This window comes from Carassius carassius, chromosome 36 (genome assembly GCF_963082965.1).
Source record: "Carassius carassius chromosome 36, fCarCar2.1, whole genome shotgun sequence".
Lineage (NCBI taxonomy): Eukaryota > Metazoa > Chordata > Actinopteri > Cypriniformes > Cyprinidae > Carassius > Carassius carassius.
In genome coordinates, this window is record NC_081790.1 from 11,402,704 (window position 1) to 11,429,404 (window position 26,701).

Below are 26,701 nucleotides of genomic sequence, written 5' to 3' on the forward strand. Positions count from 1 at the left end.
TCCATGCATTTAAAATACAACATCATTTCAAGCATCAGTCTAACATCTAACCTCGCTAATCAAAGTCTGTCTTATGTCTGAGGGGAAACAGTGTCCTTTCGCTTCCATTCTCTGTCAGCTTAACCACTCGGCCCCCAGCAGCACAAGATGCAACAAATGGGAACTTCCAAGAACTTGAAGAGAAACGTCCGATCTCACGTTGAACTGAAAGGCTTAAATCATCGTGGAAGGCTCAGGGTGACTGAAAAAGCTTTAGGTGTACATAGAAGAAAAAAAAAACCAGGATGTCAGTGCAACAGTTTCTAATACTTTCAGGTTATCGTGTGTTGGCAGTCAGAGCTGAACACCTGGAAAAAAGAGGAGAACAAAACAGAAGCTGGAGATCTCGCATAACAGATCCATCAAATTTCATGTAGCTTCAAAATATTATACCTGTAAGTATGTCCTGATATGATGGCCTCCAATGGCAAGCTTCTATTATGAACCTTCTTTGCACGTGTCGGGTATCTGGTGGTCCATCAACCCTCAGATGTGGGATGAAGGACAGAGGCAACAAGAAAGCAGGGTGCAGACTTTTGCACACACACAAACACACATAGACTTGTGTATACATGTCTGATATAAGATATAGGGAAAAGAGGTGCAGTGGTTTGTGGAGGCCATTCACAGGCAGGTAAGTCAAGTCAATGTGATTTATGACTGGGGCTGACCACAGTTGGGGTTGGAGGGTAAACTAGTGCCACGTTGACCCGCTCCGAGCCATTCTTGGGGCAGATGATCTCAGTGAGTCCCTCAGGTCGGGGCTGGGTTAACAGCTCACCTAGAATGCCAACAAAAAAGATCAAGTAGTTTACACAATGTAACATCTTACAGGAGATTTAACAGGCCACCAGAATTTAAAATAACTGGCGCACCAAAATTATTTTTTAATTTCAAAATTACAGAATCACTTGATAATAACACCGCCTTGCATCATACTTACTGAATTAAATCCAACCCTCGTTTTTATTTTTACTAATTTTGAGGTGCCTGTTTGTTTTTCTAGCATGTCACTTTCTCTCAAGTTATTATATGCATTTAGTGGAATTTTGCTTTTGACAACCAGGTGAAGAAGTCTAGTATTATTCAACAATCACCAGAAAATCTACCATAAAGACATGATTCATATCAGAGCCAGATTACAACTATTTGTTTAAATTTCAGTCAGATTGCACATGCATGATTGATTCTGAAATCATTATTTTGGAACTAATCTTGATTTCAAGGTTATAATTATGGCTAAGGACAGAATAAAAAGCAAACATGACCCTCATATTTGACTAAATCCAAAGAGTGACAGAAAATCACAGATTTTGTGAAAAAAGCATATTTATTGAAAACGTATTCAAGTTCTTTGATGTTCAATGGAATATTTGAACGTTTCCACTCCTTTGCACATTGTAAGATCAATTATACATTTTATATACTTCTTTTCATCATGAATATTTTTGACTGACTCATTAAAAATAAGATAAAATATGGACATCACAGCTGAAGCCACCAGCACACATTATTTCACCTTTTTTTTAAATTATGGCATTCCTAGTGAAAAGAGCTCTTAAAAAAAAAAAAAAAAAAAAATATATATATATATATATATATATATATATGTCTGTGTGTGTGTGGCATTGACAATTATTCATGGGATTTTAGTTCTTCCTCTCATTAAAGCCCTTTGTCTTGTACGATTTTTGCATATGAAACTCACGCAAAGCTATCCTTTTGCCAATAGTGAGTAGATTCTGAATGATCGACACAAATCTTTATTGTTTATTATTATTTCCATCCTTATATAAAGTATTCCTTTCATATTCAAATTTTCTCAAATGTTCTCAAGGAGCGCCTTCCAAATCTTCCACAGGGTGGTGCTGTTTAACAAGCTTTTATATGGATGTGTAAGAACTTTTGCTGTCCACAATAAATCACCTTACACAGTAGCTTACAATAAGGGCTAAACATATTAAAGTTTATTCTATTTACCATGTAAAACTCACTGATCCTCTGAAGAACCAGTACCAGCATCTGTATGCCTTTATGAAGTAGATTATGGAGACAGTTCGTCTTCAGGACGCAAAACCTGATGGTGCTAAAATCTCTTAACATCTATGGTACTAAAATAAGCATGTTAAGTCCAGCCTAAGCAGCCTGAATTGATAGGAGAGCCGTCCATGTCTATAAATAGAGACCTGTAATGAAGGATTCCAGTGTGCAGGTCAGTAAGCAAATGGGCATGTTTTGAGTACTTAAGGGGGATCAGACAAACCGCAGGAAGACAAAGAATTACATCATGTGTCAGACCGAAAGATTATAGACTGCAGTCATCCGCTTCCATGTGATTTTAAATTCACTTTGAAACAACGATACTTTGTAAATATGAAATTTTCCAGTGAAAACTTGTAATTGTGTATTTTAATGTAACTATTCACATAATGGCATCACATTACAGTGGCCCGCCTCGTACAGCACTTACACCATTAGCTCTATTGATTTTCTGCTCTCCTTCATTCTAAATAAAAGAGGAATTCCACTAGCCTGAACTTAGTCACTCAGCTGAAAGGTGAAGGCCAAAACAAGGCCTATAAGCTAGTAACCAGAGTAATGTGAGATTAGCAAACAGTTCACACACAGTGATTATGAAAGGTCTTGTTTTTGATTATTCATTTATTTATTGTAGACAGAGATTAGGAAATTAGTCAGCAGTTCCTTTATGGGAATTGTACAGAATAAAGGTTCTTGCTGATTCATTCTTTGTTATTTGCTCCTTCCATGTCCGGCTCATATTCTGCTAATGTGTATTGGAACACAGTAATTTCTGGCATTAAAACTTAAGAATCTTCTTCTTCTTTTTTTTTTACTTTTGGCCTCAATAACATTTCCAGGTACTTTTCTGTACTCAGGACTGTTTGTTCCTCTGCCAGACTCTCCATTTCTGCATCACAATAGTTTTTTTGTCTTTTTGTTCTTGCTCTCTGAGGTGCATTATCAGGTCCTTAAAAGGTAAACTGCACTCCCAGCAAAACCTTCAAGTCAATACCATTGTACAACAAGATCTAGTAAGCAAGAATTGCTAGCAGGCTTATGGATAAAACAAAATGGGCATGAACTATGATGAGCTATAAAAGTGAACAATGTGAACAGTGTGCAGTGAACAATGACTTCTGCAGACCTTTTTTTTTCATTACGAGTATATGGGACACAAGATACTTCTTCATTCTTCCTTAAAGTCTACAGTTCTCTGTTATTTCTGTCATGACAATCTCAATATTTATGTGTTTGATCGTAGCAGAATAGATCTGCTAGTATCCACAGACATAGGAAATACTCCTGCTGCACATATAACATACATGAAATTACCCCCATATAACATATATGAAATGACCCTATAGCAAATCTATACAGGTGGAGCTGGGGAAGGAGGAGGGTTTCTGAAATGTGCTGCAAATGCGACAGCAAGCGCTTGCCGAGTATTTGAATGTTGAGCAGCTCATTGACTGCTGATGTGAAAAGAAACCAATCAGCTGCGACATGTGAATAATAAAATGATTTTATCAGATTGAGAATGAAGTTACAACCTATTGACCTGCACCATCTAGAGTTTCATGACAGAACTTTGTATTCACTGCCAAGGTGATAAAACCCAAAGTATAATGTAGTATCATAAAGAGACATTAAATGTAAAAAATAAGACTTTGCTTAGTTTATAACATTACGTGTGTAACTGCTTTATCATTCTTGTGCTTCTACAGAAAATACTCTCAGAAACAATGGTACAAAAGCTGTCCCTGGGGCAGAAGAACCTTTTTAAAAGGTACACTTTTGTGCCTATTAGGTTCTAATATGTACACTTTAAGTACTAATATGTAAGGGTTTGTACCCTTAGGTACAAACATGTACCTCTTGAAAAGGTACCGCCAAAGTGACAGCTTTTGTACCTTTATTTCTCTTCTCCTTAAAAAATCAGCTAAATAATTTCCATTTTTGATGTAACACTCCATTTTCACAATCTAATCAATCTATTAAATAAACACCATCCATTTTGCTCATGAAACAGCCTGTTTCAAAATACATTTACATACATTTAAATACATACAAAATACATTTAATCGTGGAAGTAAAATGGGTTGTAAATGTCAGGTTACAATGAATAACTAAAACAGTAGAAGTATGAGAGATAATATCTTATGCTTACTAGGGGTGTAACGGTACGCAAAAATCACGGTTCGGTATGTACCTCGGTTTTAAAGTCACGTTTCGGTTCATTTTCGGTACAGTAAGGGAAAGAAATGCAAACATTAAACTGCAGGTTTTTTATTACTATACACTTTTTTTAACAATTTGTTTACACTTTTTTTAATACTTTTTAATAAAATATATATAAAATAAAAAAAGAATAAGAAATAAAATACTGCTGCAAAGTTCTCCACTAAATAAAATACTCTCAGTCTCAAACCAATATCATATAATAAAATATAATGAAAAATATAAATAAATAACTATGATTACAGTGCAGCATTACCAATCCCAGCTTGTAGGCCTGCTCATATTTAAAAAAATATATAACTTTTCCAGAGTGTAAAGTGCAGCATCAACAGTTCCAGTTTTTAGACCTGCTCAGATTTCGTTATTGTGTTGGACCGATCGGAATTAAGAGCAAAGGTCTGTTTAAATGCCGACGAGAGCTGCGTTTGAATTACAATCGTTTTTTTCCTAGTTGTAGTGATGTTCACACTCGCGTGATGCCTTTTGAAAACCTTAGGCCGGTGACACACTGGTATATTGCACCTGTCAAACATAGTCTATTTTGCCGTCAATACCGTTGAAGGTGTCCTTTATCAGTAGGCTTTATATTTATGCTCAACATGAAGTATAGATATCGTTGTCGTGAAGACAAGATCCTGGTCTGTCGGCGGTCTCCCTCTATGTCACCTACAGTAGCAGCAGTGCGCCAGCAGTGCGCCAGCACCGCGTCAGGCACGATTCTGGTGTGTAAAGACACAGAAAACGTGAGGCAGCCGTCACGCAACTGACACGCAGCAGAAACGCCACGCTCACGCCACGCAGCCAGTGTGTCACCGGCCTTAGAATCAGCTGCAGGGCGGGATTTGCACTGAACGCAGAGACTTCCGCCACTTAATATGTTCGTTTGGAAACACGAAAATGTACCTATGTTCCACGCACAAAATATTGCATTCGGTCATTCGGTACACACGTGCACCGTACCGAAAGCCCTGTACCGAAACGGTCCGGTACGAATACACGTACCGTTACACCCCTAATGCTTACATCTCTTATTTGGGGAATTTTATTTTATTCTTATCTCTCCTGTGCATGTTAACAACATTTTGAAACATCTCTAAATGATCAGCTGAAGTTCCTCTTGATAGAAAGAGTTAATAAGTAATGAAAACAGGTCAGGTAGATCAGTGGTGAGACTGCAGGCCACATAATTGCACTGTAGGGGTTCCCTCCACCCCCATGACCCATTAGACTTCCCTCAGAGCCTTGACACTTTCTAAACGTGGTTTAGAGGTCATATATCTGGTTAGCTATTTGAGATCTTGAGATCAACTTTGCAGGCTTGAGGGAATTTTAAACACCAAACATTCATGGTAACAATGTTGCCGTCATGTCATGGTCAGGTCAGCTGACTCGCTTCAGTCCACAATTATTACTTTTTAATGAGAGCCAGGCTGCAGAATGACAGTGAATGGACTAATTCTACTTTCACTGCTTGAGAAAGAAGTGTAACAACTAATGAAATATATAGCAATTTGTTTAAATTTGTATGTATATTGGGAAGTAACCCTTTCCTTGAAAGGCATCTCTTTGTCCCTACCGAAATGCCTTCTAATGTAAGCTATCAATAAAAACACTCACCTCTGCTCTTACATTAACAGTAACAGGTGAAACACTGCCACCCAACACCTTGAGAAAGGCCAAGGCTTTTCAATAATGAAATGGGAGGCCTAATCCTTTTACACACAACTCACACACTCTTTACCGGGAGGTAAACCTGTCCTATGCCTGAAGGCAGGGAGGACAAAAATTTGAACCTAGAAAGAATTAGTTAGCTACACAATAAATCTAGAAACACTGAATCTATAAACACACTTGCACAAGGGCACACTGCAGTTTAAACATCCTGTACTCGCTGGGACAGGAAGCAGCAAAGAGAATGAAACAATGAGACTCATCTCCATAACAAAGCCCACTGTTGCTACACGGCATGTCTGGCTTTGACTTCACTCCTACAGTCTACTGCTCATACTCAAGATCTTGCATTCCAATGGCACAATCTTCATCTTTTGTGCTCCGAATTTTCTATTAACAGTCAACCATACTCTATCACTAACTCTCAATAACTAAAACAATATGAAGAACACTGTCAAAGGGAAATATGCAAATATTTGTGTCAGAGACATACCAGTGTCTGATTTCACGATTGACTCCAAAACAATTTTTGCACATTTAAACAAAAAAAAAGGTTTGTGATTCATGATGACAATTTTGGTTAATACAGATCGGTATAAAGGATGCATGTTATTTTTATAAGACTAAAGCATGCAATGAGCTGTATGTCTGTCACATCTTGAATTAAACACATTCCAACAACAAAACACACACACAAAAGACAAGCACTTGTCTAGCCCTACTGTCGCATTCCAGATATTTTCTAAAGCTGTTTTATCTTTAACGCATTCATGCTGTGACTCGCTCCGAAGCCCTTTGCGAAGTCTGAAATCTGGGTCAAAGACATCCTGAAATGCTTCATCTTTTTCTCTAGTGTCCAGAGGATGTGGATTCATAAAGGTACTGCCAAAACAAACTGCCTCCGGAATTAACAGCGTGTAGCTGACATAGCGCTTGTCAAGCTGAATTTCAGCTTGATTTACTGAATCATTCACAACAAAACAAAACTGTGCCGTAAATAATTTTTTTAACCTATGTTTGATGCACAAAAATGCCCAGCGGGTTTCAAGACTGGGAAAACTGACAATTTGCTGCAACCGTCTTTCTGCACCACATATGGTGGTATGCATCACTCATTTCCCACCGTTTGACCTCTCGCTCAGTGTGGCGGACGGTAAACAGTGATCAGGCAAGACTGTAGAGTGAACAGCAGAAGGATGAGACGTGAGCAGCCACTCAAGGCCGGTGACTCGGACGGAGGATTATCACTCTGAGTGATAAAGCACAAAGCGTGTCAGTGAGTGAATCAGGATCATACCCATGCACACACACAGCTTATGCTTACACAGAAATATACTTGAAAAAGACGTTTCCCTCTAAGAATGAAGTCATAATGGAACAGCAAATTAGAGCCCTGCACGGGCCTCAAATTTACGCCCTAACCCAACCCTGGCCCGAGACACTCAGGCCCTATCCCAGCCCATGTCCGACAGCCCATCTTTTTTCCCCCTTCTCCCAAAACAGCTTATACTACTGTTTCAGCTATTCAAATAGTTACATTTGTATGTAGCCTTATTTTATTAAGTTCATTTAGAAAACGTTTGGAAAATTTTTCATTCCTATTGGCTCAACAAACTTTTAATGGATATTATTTTTTGCACCTGTTTACAATTCCTGCAAAAACGGCACTTTGATTTATGTTATTTGAACTTCATTATAATTAACATTAATGTATTTTAAATGACATGTTTCATATGCTAGTATACAACCAAAATCAAACGTGTGTGTGTGTGTGTGTGTGTGTGTGTGTGTGTATATATAGATATAGAAATATAGATAGATAGATAGATAGATAGATAGATAGATAGATAGATAGATAGATAGATAGATAGATAGATAGATAGATAGATAGATAGATAGATAGATAGATAAACACACACATACAAGTATACACATGGTTATAATGCATTTTTTTTGGTCATCATTTGATGAATAACTGCTGCCATTTTCATAGAAAACATATCCATCACAATAAGCATTTAAATATTTTGGATTCTGAACATTCATCAAACACTGTTTATCTCCTATTATCCCATAACCATGAATAAAATTGGCCAATTATTTAAAAAAAGAATTGCACTCAAAATTCAGTACTTTTTATTTTGCACATGAAAGAAAAAACATCGTTTTGTCTCTTAGGCCTTATTCAGTTAATAAAAATGTCAAAAACAAAACTAAATATGAATCCTCCTTTCCCCTCTACATCAAACCTAATAAACAATAAAACTGTACTACAGTAATATAATAATAAACAGTGATGTAAACAAACACGTCACATGTGCATGCATTCATCGGCACGTGGCCAGAGCTTAACAGCCGTCTGGATTCAGATGTCTCAGTCAGTGCCGAGTGTCCTGATGAGATTTCCATGCAGCTGTCTGCTCTGCTGAAAAAGCCAAACGGCTGAGGTTAAAAGCGAACCCCACTTAAACATATGCTCAGTGCTTTAAGAAATCTGTCACTGAATAGCCCTGAAATCAAAGGTCTGTTCACGGCCATTAAGAATCAAATAAAGAAGAGCGACAGTGATGTATTAAAGTCAACAGTCGAATCAAACACAGCAAAATGAACACGATCATTAACTAAAGGGTGGACCACTCTAAGTTAGAGATTTCTAACATACACTCAACAAAAAACAAGTTAAAGGGACAGTTCAACCAAAAATTCATCAGTCATTTAAAGTGCAAAAAGTTCACAAAAGAAGCAGCGATATCTGATTTGTGAACAAATCATTATTTTGACCTGGATCTTTGAACAACTCAATTCACTGATGTTATCCCTCTGTGGAACTTTCCCTGGAAAAATGAAAAATCATACAGGTTTGGAGTAAATGATGACTGTTCCTTTAACACGCTGTTCAAATATAATTGTTTATGAATCTGTATAACATTCATCTGCAAAATCAGAAGACAAAATGCTCTAGAACTAGTACCTAAAAACTGCCAACTTCTCATTTTCATGGGTCTTAAAACACAACGGACTCCTTAGTGAGACGGAAGCATAACAACAGTCATTGGATGTGTATGGAAGGACTGACATGGGAGACAAATCGTGACTGGAAATGGAAAATGACTCAAAATCAGCACCATCCAACTTCATTCACTGCAGACAATGAGGGGAAATCAGGGAAGGAATCATGACAAATCCATATCACTGTCTCTTGGTAACACTACCAAAATCGGATTATATCCACACAAATGGCCATTCTCAGACTTGAGTAAGGACTAAGGAATTTGTAAACATTTCTTGAGTACAATTCATATATCCTCTTCAACAAACACAAATCTTATTCCGATGCCTTTTTGATCCCATTCCAGGTGTTTCTACATAATTCATTGCACTCTTTATTCTCCCTTTGCTGTGAACCCCACACAGAGACATCCATTAAAGTAACACAATGTCAAACAATACTGTAACTAAAGATCAGGGCTTCACTTTAAGCCAGACACAAATGATGAAACAGAACTAGATTGTTAACATTATGTAGATTGCAAGTGCTCAGTGTTGGGCTGTGTGCAGTCTCGACAGCTTGCAGTCTCACCGCCCACTTAAATAAGACGTGACCATCTGAGTGATACGTAAAACTATGGCCCTCTGAAATTCCATGTTTTCCATTTTAATTCTTCTGGGTTTGTCTAAAAAAGCATGTCTAATAATTAAAATCATGAAAATAACACTACTAAACGTCAATTTTCTTAAAGTAAAAACAGAAAAACATTTTTAACACCCTATGAAATCTTTTTTTTTTTGTTATCTCAATAAATATGAATAATCAAAAGCATCTCTAATTAATTGATACATGTTTTTCCATAAATAGGCTATTGTGCTGTGTATTTACATTTATCTGATGAATAAATTCCGATACATTATTATTAATTTATTGGTAAATATTCATTTAAAAATAATGTTTTAATAATAAGTAATATTTCCGTCACTGTTTCTTCAAGTTAAACCGAACTTTTATTTTGACAGGTTGCTGTGAAGACCATTTGTTTTCTGTTTGTATGATATGACAATAGTTTTACAAAAAAAAAAAATGCTAATGAAGTGACTCTCAGAGCAGTCTTAGAGATTGTTTATATGTTCATGTACTCATATACTGAGGCGGCAGAGGCTGAAATACTTCAGTAGGTGTTGGGAATGAAACCGTGTGTCTGCACCATTCTTTCACACACTCATAGGATTTCTATTTAAATGGTGTTTTTGCAGATAATTTTCACAAAAACTACTCTATATCGTGTTTTGATTTAATTGTACTACTTTGATGTATCCATCCAAAATTTGGCACATTCCATGACATTCCAGGTCATATAGTAATTTATATTCCGTTCATCCATGTTTTCCACATCACGGAAATCATACTGCCCTATAAAACACACACAGAGTTCGGGTTTTTACCCCGTAAAACTACTGAAAATCATTTTCATTCATTGAAATAAAGCTGAAATAAAATTAAACAGAAATATGATTCAATTCCATGAAGTGAATCTAGAACTGTAAGACAGTTCTCAAACAGGATGCTTTGTCACTATTCCCTGCTAAACTAGAGATTCATTATATATAACTCTCAGCACTATGAGTGGATTTGAATTAAACATAGGCACTGGAAGAGGGCAAACACCTAATTATATCTGCAGCACACGGCAAAGAGGCTTGGTTAAAGGTCAAGCAGTGTGCTGCAGTGTCTTAAAGATTTCCAAGCTGTAAGAAGCCATATGTGAAATGTTTTGTATTCAAGACAGCTGAAGAACATTATCATCAATTATGTAAAAGTTGAGAAGAACTAGCATCGCTACCTATCTGTATCTTGTTAATAAAAGGCTGCTGTAAGCTTGGTCTGCCATCTGACTGGCTCGAGACAGATGCTCACATCTGGTCCGTAATGAGATCACTGCCGGCCCAACACGCATTATGGCCATCCACCAAGCTGCCATCAGTATGTGCTAGCTGAGGCTGACACATTACGCCAATCATGCTCAGTTGAATTTGTATCGATTTTAGAGAACAAGAGCTTTTGAAATTCAGCAGCAGCTGTGAGGAGCAGGATGCTTTGTGAATGAACTTAAATATTCTGAAACATATACTTTTATTTTTAAAGGTTTAGTTTTTTTGTGGGAAGTCGTGGCCTAGTGGTTAGAGAGTTTAACTCCTGACCCTAGGGTTGTGGGTTCGAGTCTTGGGCCGGCAATAACACGACTTAGGTGCCCTTGGGCAAGGCACCGAACCCCCAACTGCTCCCCGGGCACCGCAGCATAAATGGCTGCCCACTGCTCAGTGTGTGTGTTGACGGTGTGTGTGTGTGTACTTTGGATGGGTTAAATGCAGAGCACGAATTCTGAGTATGGGTCAGTTAGTGATACAAACTATGATAAATTTTTTCAGGAATGTTTTATTAATAAAAAATGCAAAGTAACAGCATTTATTCAAAATAGCAATCATTATAACATTATAGATACCATAACTTCCAAATATTCACAGTTTAATGCATTTATGCTGAATAGTGGTATTATTTTCCAAGTATTAATTTCCTTACTTTTTAAAACACCTTTTGTACTAATAAATGTATTCATGTACACCAAAAGTTGCTTAAAAAAATAACAGACAAACACATTTTTCTTTAATAAAGAATTCAACAAACAGTCAAAATTAAAAAAAGTCACCATTCTGGAAGACAAAGCCACAACCAAATAAAAGGCTGGTAAATTATACATTATTTATTAATGCAAATCTTCCATTTGTCCCAGGTTTACTTCACAGTGCATTAGTAATCATGTATGCCTAACACATTCAAGTAAAAGTGTGAAGCAGATCAACACTGATCCTGCTGTGATCATAAATTTAAACCAGTTCTCAGCAATGCAGAATGATTAGACATATTTATAAACAAGGCATCAATTATTCCACCCATGCAGACATAAACATAAAATCAAGTATGAGAACGTTATGCTTGCCCTAACCGTAACTCTTAAGTCTTACAAGATCATTCTTGACCGCAGAACAGCCTTGAATACTGGCTTCCAGGAATAGCAGCATCTCTTCCTTTGGAGGAAGTTCATGCTGTTTTTACTGCCAAAAGGTCAGGGCTGGAAGACTTCATCCGTATGGACAGATCTGTCCACTTTAAACACGCTGCAGCTGGCAGTTCAGCCGTTACGCAATCAACAAATGAAGTGTGCAACATTAATTCCGCGTTGCACAAATTGCACAAATCAATAAGACTGGAGTTGCAATAAATGCTGTTTTCTGACTAGTACAAACTCAGAAGTTATATATTTTAGGTTGCAGTGCTATTTAAACTGATGCAGAGCAGAATCTGATGAGGCCTGCAGGCAGAGATAAGATCAGGGCTAAAATAAGCTGAGGCTAAAAGAAACATGTAAATATCTGACTAGCATAGAGCATGCACAGCACAGAAACAGAGATGGAAACAAGACGCGGGTGATAGCTGCTATCTAATCCTGCTTTCACAGTGTGAACGCTGATGTGAACAGATCTGAATCTTGTCAAGGCTTTCTGCACTGTCACAATGCCATGCTGACTTGCACCAAGCATACGTCTAGTGAATCATGAAGATGTGATGACAAAACAATACCAGAAAAAAAAGGAAGGTTGTGCACTTCTGTTTTATCTAAGTGGCATGATCATTCAACATTCATTTTAATCTAAGAGATGATCAGGTTTTGATATATTTCATACTTTGACACATTTCATGGTACTATATAATAACCATATTCATATACCATGGTATTTGAAAGGTATTTCAAAGAAGATCATGGTATTAACATGCTACGCATTTAAAATATTTGAGATTTTCAATAGTACATATAGTGCAAAAAGCATTATAATAAGGAAAGCACCAATATTAAAATTTTGGTAGATGCTAATGAGCCGATAATTGTTTTTTTGTGTTTTGGCTGATAACTGATAAATGGCCAAAATTCTAAACGACTTTGTATAAATAGATTTTAAATAATAATAATAATAAAAGACATACAAACTGAAATAATATATTTTACATATAACTACATGTTACAGTTTGCATACAATTGTGTCCAAGTAAACAAAAATAAATAAATAAATAAATAAATAAAGCACTAAAACCTGTCGTTAAATACTAAACTGCTACAAATGAATTTAGGGATCACAAAATTATAAGAAAAACATAAAACAATTATGCAATTATGGAAATTGGATAATCAGTCCTATGTGATTTATTAAATTTAAAAGTGTTTTTAAATGATTGGTGTTTTACAGATTAACTTTAAGTGAGTGTTAGAAACTGACAAAGGAATCTAAATGCAAAAAGTTAGAATGCATAATTACATACTGATAAATAAAAACAAAAAAACATATACACACACACATACACATACAGTCGTGGCCAAAAGTTTTGAGAATTACATAAATATTGTAAATTGGAAAAGTTGTTGCTTAAGTTTTTATAATAGCAATTTGCATATCCTCCAGAATGTTATGAAGATGAATTGCATAGTCCTTCTTTGCCATGAAAATTAACTTAATCCGAAAAAAAAAAAATTCCGCTGCATTTCATTGCTGTCATTAAAGGACCTGCTGAGATCATTTCAGTAATCGTCTTGTTAACTCAAATGAGAATGTTGACGAGCACAAGGCTGGAGATCATTATGTCAGGCTGATTGGGTTAGAATGGCAGACTTGACATGTTAAAAGGAGAGTGATGCTTGAAATCATTGTTCTTCCATTGTTAACCATGGTGACCTGCAAAGAAACGCGTGCAGCCATCATTGCGTTGCATAAAAATGGCTTCACAGGCAAGGATATTGTGGCTACTAAGATTGCACCTAAATCAACAATTTATAGGATCATCAAGAACTTCAAGGAAAGAGGTTCAATTCTTGTAAAGAAGGCTACAGGGCGTCCAAGAAAGTCCAGCAAGCGCCAGGATAGTCTCCTAAAGAGGATTCAGCTGCGGGATCGGAGTGCCACCAGTGCAGAGCTTGCTCAGGAATGGCAGCAGGCAGGTGTGAGCGCATCTGCACGCACAGTGAGGCCAAGACTTTTGGAAGATGGCTTGGTGTCAAGAAGGGCAGCAAAGAAGCCACTTCTCTCCAAAAAAAACATCAGGGACAGATTGATCTTCTGCAGAAAGTATAGTGAATGGACTGCTGAGGACTGGGGCAAAGTCATATTCTCCGATGAAGCCCCTTTCCGATTGTTTGGGGCATCTGGAAAAAGGCTTGTCCGGAGAAGAAAAGGTGAGCGCTACCATCAGTCCTGTGTCATGCCAACAGTAAAGCATCCTGACACCATTCATGTGTGTGGTTGCTTCTCATCCAAGGGAGTGGGCTCACTCACAATTCTGCCCAAAAACACAGCCATGAATAAAGAATGGTACCAAAACACCCTCCAACAGCAACTTCTTCCAACAATCCAACAACAGTTTGGTGAAGAACAATGCATTTTCCAGCACGATGGAGCACCGTGCCATAAGGCAAAAGTGATAACTAAGTGGCTCGGGGACTAAAATGTTGAAATTTTGGGTCCATGGCCTGGAAACTCCCCAGATCTTAATCCCATTGAGAACTTCTGGTCAATCCTCAAGAGGCGGGTGGACAAACAAAAACCCACTAATTCTGACAAACTCCAAGAAGTGATTATGAAAGAATGGGTTGCTATCAGTCAGGATTTGGCCCAGAAGTTAATTGAGAGCATGCCCAGTCAAATTGCAGAGGTCTTGAAAAAGAAGGGCCAACACTGCAAATACTGACTCTTTGCAAAAATGTCATGTAATTGTCAATAAAAGCCTTTAAAACGAATGAAGTGCTTGTAATTATATTTCAGTACATCACAGAAACAACTGAAACAAAGATCTAAAAGCAGTGTAGCAGCAAACTTTTTGAAAACTAATATTTATGTAATTCTCAACTTTTGGCCACGACTGTACACACACACACACACATATATATATATATATATATAAAGTATCTGATTGTAACAAATACAGTTGCAAAATATTCTCTAATGCACTTCTCATCTCTAATGGCAATGATCCTTTTTTTTGCCTGGCTCGGTTTATTATGGCACTTTTCCACTACACAGTACCAGCTCGCCTCGGCTCTGTTTGGTTTTCCACTGTGTAAAAGTTGTACCTGTACCGGCTTCCAGGTACTTTTTTCCGTACCACCTCCGGCGAGGTTCCAAGCGAGCTGAGGCGAGCTGAGGCGAGCTGAGGCGATACTATAATGTGACGTGAAAACACAGCAGACTGCTGATTGGTCAGAGAGAATCGTCACTATTCACTGCGTCATCATTACACTCCTGTTTTTTTCAGCAGTTTCGTTTTGCTGCCCTCAGCCTCTCCTGAAACAACGTTTGTCTTCTTGCTGTGAGAAACAGCCACATCCCGAGGATCAAAAACAACATGCACTCGATTTCCTCCATTGTCCTGTGTGTGTGGGTACCGGGTGTGTGTCGCGTAGAAGATTACGTCACGGCAGTTTCCTGCAGTGTCACTATGACAACCAGGTACTATTGTGGAGGTACTATCTGCAATGGAAAACGGAGCGAAAAGCGAGCTGAGTCGAGTCGAGCTGGTACTGGTAATGGAAAAGCGCCATTAGATGCACATTGAACTGGATGTCATGGATCTAAAGTTTCAATAAATGTTTTTGTGAGGAACAATCATTAACAATTCAATTATTCAAGACTTAGAATGTGCGTAAAATTTCATTTCCATCAACTCAACCCCTGATGACTGACGCAGCTCGATCTGCTGATGCGACTCATGTGATGACAACATTAAAAGAGAAGACGCGTGTATTACAAACCCTTCTACTCATCCAGCCCTGCACAGGTCACATGGATAATTCTGCAGGCTTACAATGTAGACCTCTAGGGAACGCAGTGACATAACAGGATTGTCAGCACCAGATTATTCCGGTGCTCGGGAATACAAGGTTTCAGGCTGAAACACGCAAAACAAACATGAAATCATACAGATGGAGGGCATGAGGTCAAACACACAGCTCACACACTCTTCTTGAGCCAGAACGGCAGCCTGAGATTGTCGTAACCAGCTATTTTAAACAAAATTACAGCAATCTTTCCATGAAACACAGACATCTGAGATCATTAGTTGCACAGAATAGCAACGAGAGACGCATCACTTTCACTCTCACGTGACACTGATATTTGAGCCAATCTATTATTGCAAAACCACCCCCAGGTTTCCAGTTCCACTTTTAGATATGATCGCCATATTTCCCGCCTGTGAGATGTGACCTAAATACAAGGAATAAAAAAAATGTGAATATAGAACAATTAAAACTTGTCAAATCATCTTTCAAATGGACTTAATGTTTTACAGACAGCCCTTCATTTTCCCGCTCTAAACTTCTCAATGGGAAGAGATAAAACTGCCTTTGTGATACGGCCAAAGTCATCGTGAGAGCAGATAAAAATCAAGGAAACCCAAAGAAAGACGTGGCAGCTGAGCATTACTGAATCTCTAAATCAGCTTCATTTCCCAGAATTCCGACAGCAGAATGTTTACACAGGCAGAATTTCCGGAGGTCCAGTGCAAGAATAGAGGGAAGCAGGTTTTTACATATCGGAACTATACTTGCAAACACCCAAACCTCCTGTTGACCCCGAATGACTAGGCCACATATACGTTCCAACCGCCACGTCTGGATCATAACTCATCCATCTCCTCCATTCGGTCTTATCTTTAGTGTTTTATGACATGCATTAGTCCTTCTTGTTCTAAAGACATAATGTTTAATCTTGGTACAGGTTCTGTCATGTTACACCTCTGAGGTAAAACACTTTCATAAGTCGTCTGGGAACAGCTCTTATCCTGAGGGTAGTTTCAAATAACCGGCGTAAATCTGATTTCTTTATGATATGACGCCATATGAACTTACTCGCTACTCTGTGTCACCGAATACTCTGACAATTAGTTGTAAGCGTTCAGCATGTGATTACTTAACCAACTCTGCCTTGACTTAATTGCCAGTCCTTAAGGTTCCCTTTCACTCATGGGGCAATCCTGTCAATTCCATTAAGGAGATTACAGGAGGAATCAGACTGACCCGGAGTACCCAAACAGACAGGGAAAGCATTTCAGCAGACTACATCTTGAAGACAGCTCATCTAAAAAGGGGGAAAAGCCTGTAAATAGATTATTTCTTACCATGGCCAGTTAATGAACAATGGCTCTCTAAATGTAGTTCTTATGTACAACAAATAGGATGAAGTTATATTTAAAAAGTTATTTTTAAAAGACTATAACAACTGATTAAATAACACATAATTATCAGCCAATCGTAAAATAATCTTATATTTTCTTAAATTGCTTTATTTTATTTATCCAAAATATTATTTTAAAATATTATTTTAAACATGGTTGCAAATGTTGTATCTTTTTTTTTAGAGTAGTTCATGTTAGCTCATATCCATCAATTAATATTAACAGATAAAACTTAAACGCTTTAGAAGTATTTTTCATTGTTAGATCATGTTAACTAATGTAGTTAAGTAACATTAAAAACAAATAGAGCCTTTGTTACGCTCGGAACCCAGAGAAACGCAGGAGACGAGAGATCCAAACGCAGTGTGGGTTTATTTGGGTAATCCAACTCCGAATCCAACATGCAGGGTTCAAAACCAAAAATCCATCCAAACAAACAAACAGGAAAAGGAACAGAACCTAGAAACTCGGAATGCGAGGAAACTGGGTGACGGAAGGAAAGGACTCCATGAAGACAACCAGAAAAGACCGGTTAATATAGGCAGGGTAATGACTATCAAGTGAAGACACCTGAGTGCAATTAACAAGAGTGTAATTACTGTGATGAAGGGATAAGGCTTTGTGGGAATTGTAGTGCCTACAGTGAGGTGCCTATGGGGAAGTGAGACCACTAGTGGACACCCAGGGAAACAGAGACCAGACAGCGTGACAGCCTTACTGTAAAGTCTTAATATATTTATATTTAAATTTTAAATATCTCAAATATTTAAATAATTTATAAATGTTGTTTTATTATTAAAATAGCATCTAAAGCTATTAAAATAAGAAATTAAAATAAGAAATAGCCTAGTAAAAAAAAAACAAGCCATTTATCAGTTATCATTGTATTATTGAGCAGACTTTTAATATCCATACATCCCTAGAAACATCAATTATCTTATTCCATCTATCAAATACACCAAATCTGGGAGAGTGAGCTTATAACTCAAAACGTTCTCATTGCAATATTGAAAAACCTTTCATTTAAACTGTGCTGTACAGAAATGCCCTCATTAGTCTGTCACCAGCCCTGAAAGTGGCGTCTAAAATATCTCAAAATACTAGCAAGGTTCCCATTAAGCTGAGGTCATTTGAAAAGGTGATGGGCAAGGTTTTGCTCAGAAACGTTGCTAAGAAGACTTGCCGCCCCAGCCGCCGACAGGATGGATACTTTCTGGCACCACAGTGACACACTCCACCAACAACACATGTACGGTCATATATACAAGTCCATGGCAGTTGACTCAGGCAGACTTTTGTGACTTAAGTACAGTGTGCTGACAGTGCAGGGCTTCGGCCAGCTCTGATGAGCAGTGACTGAATTTAGCTCAGGGAACAACCGGGCTCTTATTTCTAACACCAAGTCCAAGAGCCAAACGACTAAATATCAGTATCAGTTGGCTCAGTTTCTAAATAGGTCAGACAAGCTACTGTACCTAATGCCATCTCAATTGAATTCACTGTCAAACAGGTTATGCCAGATTTTTCCTCAATTTTCTAACTCTGTCTGAAGATGCCAAATGGATGTAACAAGCCAACTGTCAACTGTCAAAAGTAATTTCCTCAATTTCATTTCTTTGGACTTAAAAGGATGCAGAGGACCAATCTGCTATTTCATGAACCAGCTTGTATTAATAGAGACATGGTTATCAGTTATCACATAAAAAAAAAGGTGCACCCAAATGTGTAAACGTCTTCATTAAATAAGGAGTCAATGAGATTAGATAATAGGGGTAAGTTCAATTCAACAAACTCACATCACCTGCAAAACACGTCCACCAAGCTTTTCTTTCCAGTCTGCTGTTTGAGATGACATATTATCAACAGCCAAACAAGCTCTCAGAAACTAGAGATAGAAAGCCTTCATTTCAACTGAATTGAGGTACAAACAAAATACAGAATTGCATTTAAGGTAGGGACACCAATGAAATTCAAAGAAATTATTTGATTCTTCGCAGGGAGCTTGATTGACAGGTGATCCTTGTTCAAAAATTCTGAAAATGTCAAATGCCTTAAAGGAATATAGAGAAGAAGGATAGAATGAACGACCGACCGACCGACCGACAGACAGACAGACAGACAGACAGACAGACAGACAGACAGACAGACAGACAGACAGACAGACAGACAGACAGATAGATAGATAGATATCGGGGTGAGTCCAAAAAGAAAATGGTTTTGGGTCTCTGAACTCCGAAGTAAAAGAGAACTGCCTGTGAGCATCACACTATGTTTAGTCTTTCAGAGAGTGGAGCTTCAACACTAAATCAACATGCATGAGCCAAAAATATCATGCCTAAATTTGGTAGGATCAAAAAACCTTGCTGCTAAACTTGTTGTTCTGTTTCTCTAGAGGCCTGTATATGGTTAAAAAAAAAAAAGTAACAGATTGGCATAAACACCATAAATACAGCCTGCAGTCGATATCTATGAACATTAATGAGCTCAACTAATCCAGCCTTCAATAACAATGGGTACTTACAAACTAATGCACTCATTAGAAGCAGGCTAAACAGGTCTTTACCATGGCGCAGGGCCCTTACATCTTAGTGAGCTAATATTAAGAACTATTGTGAGTCAGGAATCGCCCCACCTGAACCTGTCTCATCATGTGACTTCAGGAAACAAGCTGTCAAGCCTAAGAGGACATCCTGCTCAGCTATTTAAACAATATACAAATCTAATTCTTTCATTAGAAGATTAAAACATTACCTAATGGGCTATAGTGTCTGGTCTATTTTACCGGATTTCCCGGTAAAACGTTAAAGTTGCTTTGTAATGATTTTTATCGTAGAAAGTGCTATACAAATAAACTTTAATTGAACTTTTAATTGAATTTAACATCAAACAGGAGATTTTCAGCAAGCACTCCGCTTCACATTAGCGACAGGTGCTAGTTAAACGGTAAAGGTAACAAGACAGCTTCAGTAAAACAACATTGAACTGCAGACATATGAGATGTTATACTGTTATACTGTGCTCGTAGCTCGTGCACTTCAATTGCACACACAAATATGGTGTCGCACGCTGTAGCCTGTATCATATCATATTAAAGCATGCATGTCAGATTTCACATTAACCTTAATCGCGATTATTTCCAATTAATAAAAAAAAAAATATATATATATATTTTTTTTAATTTTTTTTTTCTTAATGACAGCACCACTATTTAGCAACAATAAATCATAACTTGAAACCTTTTCAGAATAAGCACAATGTAATGCACAAACGATATAGTACTGTCATGCATTGATCATTTTAAAATACAATGGGCCCAAAACATACTTGGACATTTAGGCTAAACTTTTGACTGTCACATTACCGTATTTTTCGGACTATAAGTCGCACCTGAGTATAAGTTGCATCAGTCCAAAAATACTTCATGACAAGGAAAAAAACATATATAAGTCGCATTTATTTAGAACCAAGCACCAAGAGAAAACATTACCATTTACATCCGCGAGAGGGCGCTATATGCTGCTCAGTGTAGACTACAGGAGCACAGAGCAACAAAGAGCGCCCTCTCGCGGCTGTAAATGGTAATATTTTCACTTGGTTCATTTCTCTTGGTTCATGTCAAATTAATTTTGATAAATAAGTCGCACCTGACTATAAGTCGCAGGACCAGCCAAACTTTGAAAAAAAGTGTGACTTATAGTCCGGAAAATACGGTATATAATAAAAAATCATGTAGCATATTTTGTAACGAAATATAGCACAAACATTTCATGAAAAACAACAGATATGCTGTTCAAAATTAAAAAGGTAATATTAAAGGTTATCAGAAAAAGTTTCAAATTTGTTTTAATTATTTCTGAGAAAAGGTTGAGCATCATTTGTTTAAATGTTTCAATTGGTAAGACCTTTTATTTAATGCAGTGATATTCAGAATCAGACACTTTAAGTGACTGCATATTTCATTGAGTCATTTTACTTTGTGTTATAATAAAACAGGTTTCTTTTCCAGGAGGTGTGAAACCATTAGAATGCAATGACATATATGAAACTGGGCCTCATTACATTAGCTTGAGCTAATGCTGTCTTTGACTGATATTTGGCAAAAATGAGCATGGTGTGTTCAATGAGGTATATCTCTAACATAAGCCAGCTTAATCTTTAAAATAACACTCAAAATGTGCCTATTTCAACACTGGATATAAACACAACAAATTATGACATACATAAATATCACTCATCGAGCTCCTTAGAGCTAAGAATAACTGTAGTTTCCCAGAAAGAATTCACGCCAACGTTTTACACTTTCAGGAACTTAGGAGCTTTGTGACGCCTTCATAAATAAAGACGGAAAAGACACCAAGGCCTAGGAGAACCTAACCTATACATATTTGTGCAATATTTTGTAATTACACTTAATAACCCCAAATTGTCTACAGACACATGAACATGATGCCAAAACAATAATGCCACCTAAATCTAAGTAGGTGCAAAACTACAGAATACAAGACCCCTAAGAATATTTACACATTTATAAAAAGCATTCTTTTTATTTTCTATATAATTTTTTTAAATATACCGGAATCTAGGTTACTATATATGTCAGTGGCTGCTGCACCTAATCTGCATCCCATGAAGAAAGGCATATGATGTTACCATGGTGACCCTCTCCACTGCTGTGGATGTGCGAGTCTGTGTTCTCAGCAGCAGAGCACACAGCTCAAGCTAATTTGTGTTTCTAGGTGTGGCTTTAAACCCAGTGAGACCACCCCCCTCTCTTGTTATGGCCAGCCATGCTCATTCTTTGTTTAGCCTAGATCCATCCCAAAATGACTTCATTTCACGCTGATTCATCCTTTATTGTATCAGTGTTTGCTTGGCAATAAACAGACATACGCCTCCATAGTGCCAGCATTGCAAAGATTACCTTATTCATCACTGCAGAATCAATGCTACTTTTTATTTGTTCTGAAATACATGCCTAATAGATTTATTACTGTTATCAGTGTAAAACTAAAACATTTTAATAAGACTCTAAACTATAAATTAATGAACATATCTAGTTAACAGCTTGTTTTCCATCATAACACCCCATTCTGAATTATTTTGAAGCAATAGTTCACTCCAAAAAAATTTAACTCTGTCATCATTTACTCACCCTCAGCAGGTCATTCCAAACCTGTATGTATTTATTTATTCTGTGGCACAAGAAAGAATATCTGAACTTTTTTGTCCATTTAAAAACGTGAGCGGAGTCTAAAGTTGATTGGGTTCTTCTAACTAATTTTATGGGCAAATTCAAGAAAACAATCTTCAGAATATCCTCTTTTGTGTTCTGCAGAAGACACTAAGTCATACAAGTCTGGAACAATCTGCAATTTTAATTTTTGAGTGAAATATTCCTTAGTATTAATGCAGAAATGTAGTGGCAATAAAAAATATGGTCATAAACTAGTTAGAAACAAGACCTGGAAAGGCTCAGAACACTAACCTGGAAAGGAATGTGGATTGGGGGATCCTCTCTTCAGGCACTTGGAACACAGGACATGCACAGAGTAGTGAAGGCCAGGCCATTCCTGCAGAAGAACATTGAACTCTTCCACTAAGGGAATAATCGCTTGCCAAGCTGTCCAGATATTTGGCAAGGATGCATGGCTGGAAATGGAGAGGGTCTCAGGCTGCAATCTGCTCCTTGAGGGCCGGTAACTCACCATCACAGGCACTTTACCCCGATAGGCAAAGATATGATGCTTTCCATCAGACCGTTGCACCACGTGGCTGTTTATTTGCACGCTATAACGTGCAAAAAGTCCAAGAGGGGTGGAGAAAGGAAACCTGTATTCAATCTGCAGCTGCTCAACTGAGAAGAACTGACCAGGGATCGACGAGCCCCCGCTGGCCGACACCTCAGGATGGGGCTCCTCATTGCTGACCTGACTGGGAAATTTATACCAGACGGTGGCCCCATTAAGCGGCTTGCTGCGAGGTTTGTTGACACAGTAGCAGACGCCCATCTTTTCCAGCAGTTCCATGATCAGGTGCAAGTCCTTCTGTGTCTGGACCAGGGGCTTAAGCAGCAATCGAATCACATTTGATGGCAGCAAACCGTGCAACAGAAACCCCTCCACGTGGCCGTGCATCTCCATAGACCTGACGCCATCTCCATCGTCTCCTTCAGCCTGTAGTTTCTCAAGCATTGCAGCGAGGTCTCTCTGAAACAACACATTCAAGATGGCGATAAACCGGGGTAGATTGTGGAAGACGTATTCCTTCAACGCCAAGCTGTCTTCAAAGTACAAAAGTTTACCGCTCTCATGTAGGTACGAGAGCGCGCTTTGCAGGCGGTCCTCCGTCAGCCCAGCCTGAAGGCCAAACCGGGCCGAATCCCACCAGGAAAGCCATAAATCCTGTGGCTTAAAATGCAGTTCCTCAAGCATCTGCCATGACTTTGGCAGGACTCTGTGAAGATTGGGGAAAATCTCCCTGTGATCTGCGACAGACATGAGCTTCTCTTTCAAATGCTGGATGTTTCTTTGAGCCACCATGCAGCTGACGCAAATCACCGGAGAGAGGATTTGTAGTCGATTGTTGAGCATGTATTGCAACTGAGACTTTTTACGTTGTAAGTTTTTATCTGTGACCCCATAAAACAGAACATGGGGGCTAGAAGTCCGAACATCATAACCTTGCTCAAGGGCTTCGTCAACCTGCAGGGCAAGCACTTGTAGGCATTCAGTGTCCGTTTTTTCCTGAAGCGAAATCTGTCTGTGAATATCCAGGCACTTTTCTTCAGCCTCAACCTCTTCACATAAGTCACTGTGGGTGCCTACAATGCACACAACTGCGTGTGGCACCTTAGCACTGAGCAGGTGGAGGAAACTGCCAACATGGGAATAGAAGCTCTTTGATGTATACAAATTCAGATTCACCACCAAAACATAAAGTGCTCCAGGAGACAAGAAAAAGGGTTTGATAAGATCATAGTTCTGCTTACCAGATAAATCATATACAATGAATGTAAGACTCCGATCTGCATCCGCTACCCAGTTTGTCACGTCAATACCCCTACATCCAATTGCCATCTTGGCATCTGACGGTTTGTTGGCAATGCACTGCCTGAGTGTGGTTTTTCCTGCATTTCTCTGGCCCATCAAAACCAGTTTAAGCCTGGGTTTTACAGCAGGCTGGGAATGTGCAAGCTCCTTCTGATAGGCAGCTATGTAGGGGATCCCCTTCATGCACACTTCATACGGAGGCTGAATGAGAGGATTATCCTTCACCTTCCAGATGTTGACTTTGGCAAGTTTTCCAAAATTGTCTGGGAGGATGGCAATTTGGTTACCCTGTAAAACCAGCTCTTCCAATCTCCCTAGCTCTACAATAGAGTCAGGGAGAAACGTTATGCTATTATTGTCCAACCACAAATTAGCAAGATTGCACAGCTGTCCTATCTCCTCAGGGAGGAATGTCAGTTTATTCCGGCTTAAATACAACTCCTCCAAACTGGTGAGTTTGATGATAACCTGAGGAAAATGTTCATAAAAATTTGAGGAGAGATTGAGCATTTTCAGTTTCTGCAGTTTCCCAAACGACTGCGGCAGGCTGGTGAGGAAATTATTATCAAGCATCAGGCTCTCCAAGTTCTGCAGCTCACAAAATGTTTCAGGCAAAAACGAGAGGTGAGTGCTGCTGAGCCACAAGATTTTAATAGATTGGAGCATCATGATGTTTCCCGGAAGACCTTCTAGTTTATTTCCAGAGCAGTCAAGCTCCTCCAGATCAGTAAGGGCAAGTATTTCAGAAGGGAAACGCTGTAGCTTGTTATGATCCACATCGAGCGTTCTGAGCTTCCTGAGTTGTGAAAAGGTCCTGGGGAAGTCATGCAGCTCATTGAAGCTGATGTCAAGCTCCTCCAGACTTTGCAAAGTCCCAATCTGAGTTGGCAGGTCTTGGATTTTGTTATGACAGATGCACAACTTTTTAAGCCCCTTGAGAAGATCAATATCTTCTGAAAAGTGGTTCAAGCAGTTGTGACTGATATCTAATTCAACCAGCTGACTAAGTTGAAATACTGCAGTGGGGACTGTTGCGAACTTGTTCCTTCGAAGAATGAGGATGCGAAGTCTGGTTAGGGTTGAGCCCAGTCCCTCTGGAAGCTCTTGAAGGGAGTTGTTGCCCAGATTGAGGACCTCGATCTCCTTTATGTCCTCGGGTAATGTAATTTCCTGGCAGTTTTTGGTGCTGAGAGTCAGCTGTCTCAGATTGCTCCTCAGCTTCCTGGAGCGCAAAGCAGCATCCCTCCATAATCTAGCTGTCTTCAGGTTATTCTCCTCAGCCATCGTATCGAAGCCGTGCTCCTCCTTGTTCTCATTGAGCACAGTGATCAATCACTTCGGCAGCATAGTGTCGCTTTAACTTGCTTCATCGATTCGTGTACTCCGCCCAAAAATCCGGATGAAACCAACATTTAGACAATGCCGATTTCATCTTTATCCGAAAATATGCAGTTCCGTTCAATCGCATTCAGGAAAACAGGGCTGGGCTGCGTTCTTTCACGCATCCTCTTTATCTGCGCTATCGACCGCAGGATAAAAACCACACGCGCGCATTAAAACTCGCATCAGCCCAGTGCGCGAGGCTGGCAATTCCGCCAGCGCGTCCTTTGATGCCACATTGAGAGAGAAAAATCTAAGACATATCCAGTGAGTTGGAATGAAAGAAGGGCAGTGGCGGCTGCTGTGGTCTTTCCTCGTGTGTCTCCGCCTATTCTCTGCGCATGCAGCCAGCAGTGAATGTTCACAGGAGCAGCACTGCGTCAAAGCCCCACCTTCTCTACGCGCCGGCGACGCAACGCTCGCATAAACAAAAGCCTTGATTGGTCAGTTGGGTGGTGACGAAGCACGCGTCGCGTATTAACAGCGCTTGTCTAGTAGCATCGCGTTCAGAGAAGATACATGTGAAAGTAACTTCGTTTCTATAGTTTCGGTTTAACTAACACCATTTAACTTCATAACACTGTGCGCCGACCAAAATGTAAATAATAGCTTTCTTCCAAAACATCACATGAAGACAGACAGCTGAATCCTGTTTGACTATGATATGAAAGGGAATTTAGTCTTTGTACAAACGACCTGGAATCAAATACAAAATACATAAGAGAAACAAAAATCAAATTCATTCCAATTCGTCCGCCTGTCTCCTTGTTGACTTTATTGATGGTGGACTTTGTGTTGCTTACGATTATTAACAACAACAAAAAAAAGTGTTATTTGATGCCATCTGCTGGACACTTTCTAAACTAATATCTAATCAGATCAACAGAAATATTAACATTAAAAAGATAAATAGCATAATTATTTGCACTAACAATTTTTTTACAACAACGTCAGTACATTAGAATGATCATGACTGTGTGTTAACATACACTTGATTGTCGAAATCTCGATTATTGCATGGCCTTGTAAAATT

General features: G+C 38.6%; 1 protein-coding gene across 3 annotated transcripts; it reads right to left on the reverse strand.

Moving 5' to 3' along the window:
• Positions 1-8: 8 nt before the first annotated feature.
• Positions 9-26,131, reverse strand: mfhas1 (multifunctional ROCO family signaling regulator 1). 3 transcript variants are annotated; one of them, XM_059526234.1, is made up of 3 exons: positions 22,725-26,070; positions 433-820; positions 9-250 (listed from the first exon to the last, which is right to left on the reverse strand). In XM_059526234.1, exons 1-2 carry the CDS (start codon positions 25,570-25,572, stop codon positions 684-686), a joined length of 2,985 nt encoding a protein of 994 aa, XP_059382217.1. In that variant the 5' UTR covers positions 25,573-26,070; the 3' UTR covers positions 9-250; positions 433-683. The 3 variants fall into 3 exon arrangements, with proteins under 3 accessions (XP_059382217.1, XP_059382215.1, XP_059382218.1); XM_059526232.1 differs by having other exon boundaries at positions 9-347; XM_059526235.1 differs by lacking the exons at positions 9-250; positions 433-820 and adding an exon at positions 22,229-22,605 and having other exon boundaries at positions 22,725-26,131.
• Between the last annotated feature and the right edge of the window lie 570 nt (positions 26,132-26,701).

Bases quoted from the DNA above. Each gene is read 5' to 3' on its own strand.
- mfhas1 (XM_059526234.1), bottom strand. From the start codon at position 25,572: ATGGCTGAGGAGAATAACCTGAAGACAGCTAGATTATGGAGGGATGCT. The intron at 821-22,724 runs GTTAGTGTTCTG...TTGGCATTCTAG, and splicing joins CAATCCACATTCCTTTCCAG to GTGAGCTGTTAACCCAGCCC.